Source organism: Schistocerca americana, chromosome 1, assembly GCF_021461395.2.
Source record: "Schistocerca americana isolate TAMUIC-IGC-003095 chromosome 1, iqSchAmer2.1, whole genome shotgun sequence".
Taxonomy (NCBI): Eukaryota; Metazoa; Arthropoda; class Insecta; order Orthoptera; family Acrididae; genus Schistocerca; species Schistocerca americana.
Window position 1 is genome coordinate 859,819,519 of NC_060119.1, and position 3,495 is coordinate 859,823,013.

Here is a 3,495-nt window from a genome sequence, read left to right on the forward strand (position 1 = left end):
AGGCCCTACAGGAATCTGCTTACGTGGGGGCAAAATTGGCTTTATTTTCAAGCCAAGTGCAGTTTATAACTTAGTAGTCATCCATCTTTGCTGGTTTTATCATACAGCTGATTTCCCAACAAGATTAGATTACAATAGTTTCACTTCTTGTTTCATAGATCCATAGGAAGGAGATCCTCAGGCTGTAGAACACATCACAGAAGAAGAAAACAAAATGTGTGTTGATCCATGTGGGTATGGGATAAGTCAAGTAATCTACACTACTACATAAAACCAACTCACTAACATTGTTACCAAAGTTCTCAAAATGTTCTTGACCAATTTACTTCAAATTTTTCCATGATGTTCTAATAAACGTGGGCACAAATTTTCAAACTGGGGACATTTACAAAGCTCACAGTGCAGATAGAAAAACTAACTCTTCAATTTAATCTTACAGTACGAAGTCCTTTTCCCCCCTAAATCTGGCAAAGTGGATAACTCGAGAAAAGAAGAAAGAACTCTACTTAATTCAGATTACCAGATACAGTGAAGCACTGAAATTCAATTATCATCAGTAATTCAATCTGTTATTAAAAAGCGAAAAATCCAATATGTACATTAAAACACTAGAAAAATAGAGTGTCAATTGGGAATCATGTTCAATAAGGAAAAAGATAATGTTAGGGGACAATAACAGCTATGGCAAAAATGATGGAACATTGACTTTATTGGCCACCAAGTTTAATAACAATACTTTGTTCATTTAGGAATATTTGGTGTTTATCTTTCTCATTTATAATGTCACAGGTTCATTCTAAAGCTAATTGCTATTAAAAAAGGAATCCAAGTTCTTTCCATTATTATATAGTTTATACAATTTATAGGCTATGCCAGTTGAGATTCTCAAGCTATTTACAAACTTTTTCAATGCACCTAGTTTCCTCAGCAGCAATTTACATTTACTGAATGCATGAACAAATTTAATTACTTCAATATTTGTGATTATGCCTATTAATAAAATTTCAAATAAAGTATGTGAATATTTACTTACATTACATATGTGAGTACAATGTGCACACAATATAGTTCTAATGAGCAGTAGCCACAAGGTTTCAATAAACCTAACTACATTGATAATTAAAAGTTACAAACACACTGATGCTGAATACAAAAAACTATACAACCTACGATGAATTGCCATACATGTATTAGATGATTATATGCTTAAGTATCTTAACATTAATCCACAAACTTTAAATTACACTCTCACATGAACTACATTTTCAAATTACTTGTCACTTCTTTCAGAGGCTAAGAAACTACATAGGGCATTTGTGTGTCATCCCAATATAACAGTAAATTTCAAAATGTTGTGCACTGGGTCACATATCAAAAACTAGTCCTACAGAGAATCAAAGACATTTTAAAACAGGTAGATGTGCAAACACAACTAAACTGTTTGTTTGGATTTTCCTTGCAGAGAGTAGTTGTGAACTAATGTCACAACAGTTCTGCGTCAGAGAAATAGTTTGTAATTTTCGTCAACAATACAACCTTTTAACTTGAAGTAACTGTGCCACAGCCTTCAATTGGAAACTGTATGTCATCGCTGCATAGCTCTTACTTGTTCTTTGACCTCTTCCACCAGCATAGCACTCTTCATTAATGACTCTTGCTGGTACCCAAGATGTGCTGCTATCAGCTGCAGTTTTCGCAGATTCTGTAAGTAAATTAATGCCATTACCATCAATGCAAATGACAATATTGTGTTGCTGTGGCTGAACGGGGTTCTCTCTGTTATCTGCTAAGTAATCACTAAGAGGCTGGGAAGTTTAGTAAAAGCAGGAAAATTCATTTCTGTTTAACAGGACTATAATGTCAAGAAACAAAACTTGTCTTTTAAGCAGCTATTAACAAAATGCAGGAAAAAAAAAATATTAGGTATTTATAGCCTGTCTGCTATTAGATATGGACGACAATCTGTAATTGGGGAAGGTGACCAGCAGCATCCCTCACTATCCCGGCATTTGTGTGTTCTAATGAAGCCAGAGGAAAGCTACATCTCGTAACGTTATGATAGGGAACATGTCAACTGAATAAATACACAACATATGTCACACAAAAAAATATTTACCGGTAATACCTACACACTTTCTATTAAGTAATTCCTCTATCACACATGAATAGTTGTTAGGAGAAACATCTTTAATCCACATTTGAAAACATTTCTGCTATGTATCAGACAAATGTAGACAGTTTTATTGTCTGAACTGACTCAATGGTGATCAGGCCCCCAGTTCTACCAGATCTGTTGCCACTGTCCTTACCAGTGCACCATAGCAGGCAAAATATATGAAAAAGTATTTCTGAATCAGGAATTACGAGGGGTTTTGTTATACATTGAGATTCCTAAGGGTCTGTCAATTTTATTGTCACAGTGCGTGTACATACACTGGCAGCATAATGTTTGCTTGCCATACTTATATTTACTGGTACTTTTGTTATACAAACTGTACCAAAAATTGACACTTAAAATACCTTCAATTTTTGGTGCGTAAAACTTTTTTTACACTACGAGAGCAAGTGACATAAGCAGTACTATCTTTATATTGGTTCTGGCGAACTGCTTGCCTATTTATCTGAAAGTTAATCTCTGATGGTATGTTCCTATAGTTAATAAATGAAAGAACTTTTCTCGAAACTTTTGTTTTCGATCTTTATAAAATATTTAAATTGAATAAAAAAAAAAAAAAAAAAAAAACACGGAAGCTGCGTTCAAATAACTAAGTTGTATAATAGCCGAGTTTTCTTGCTTTTGTATGATAAAGACAATGAATCAAAATATTTGCAGAAACAGTTTAATCCAAGATATAACACCAACAACCGCCCCCCCCCCCCCCCTTCCCCATCGTCCACTAATCTAATAGAAAGCTCTACTGATGCTGTTCTTACCGCCTCAGAATTATCAATCGAATGTTCTTGCAGCGCAAAATTTCTTGCCGCGTGCATTAATACCTGAAACACAGTAAATAGTTAACAACGTTTACCAGTCGCACACCAAAATATTACCCCGTTAGAGAGCACACCTCATTTGACTTCGAACCCCTCTGGATTTGTCTAGCCACCGAACCAATATTGCTCACATTCACACCGACTCTCTCCGCTAAACGCATCTTGGAATCCAGAAACAAGCTTCTCGCGCTAGTGCTCGATGCAGATGCCATGGTCTTATTTATACGTGACGACACACAACCGGGAGTTCAAACAGCTGATTATTGTGTGTACTGTGAGACAACAGCTGACTGTCGTCCCCGATGCACAACAGCAGATAGTAGATAGACCAGTGAATAAATCTGCATGATTATGATGTTACTGTAGAGCTAAACATCTAAATTTAAATCCATACCCCGCAAACCACTGTGAAATGTAAGGCAGAAAAGTTTTTCACAGTACCATAGGTTTTCTTTCCGTTCCATTCGCCAATGAAACGCGGGAAATATAACTACACGAATG

At 35.7% G+C, this 3,495-nt stretch overlaps 1 protein-coding gene across 1 annotated transcript; it reads right to left on the bottom strand.

Annotated features, from left to right (window-relative positions):
* Positions 1-689: 689 nt before the first annotated feature.
* On the bottom strand, positions 690-3,283 carry LOC124546987 (BLOC-1-related complex subunit 7). Its single transcript, XM_047125077.1, has 3 exons — positions 3,069-3,283; positions 2,935-2,997; positions 690-1,702 (listed from the first exon to the last, which is right to left on the bottom strand). The coding sequence occupies exons 1-3, from the start codon at positions 3,204-3,206 to the stop codon at positions 1,586-1,588; spliced, it is 318 nt and encodes a 105-aa protein (XP_046981033.1). The 5' UTR covers positions 3,207-3,283; the 3' UTR covers positions 690-1,585.
* Positions 3,284-3,495: the final 212 nt, after the last annotated feature.

Excerpts from the sequence above, each read along its gene's own strand:
- LOC124546987 (XM_047125077.1), bottom strand. The coding sequence starts at position 3,206 with ATGGCATCTGCATCGAGCACTAGCGCGAGAAGCTTGTTTCTGGATTCC. Across the intron at positions 2,998-3,068 it reads GGGGTTCGAAGTCAAATGAG|GTATTAATGCACGCGGCAAG; the intron begins GTGTGCTCTCTA and ends ACTGTGTTTCAG. Across the intron at positions 1,703-2,934 it reads CGATTGATAATTCTGAGGCG|AATCTGCGAAAACTGCAGCT; the intron begins GTAAGAACAGCA and ends ATTTACTTACAG.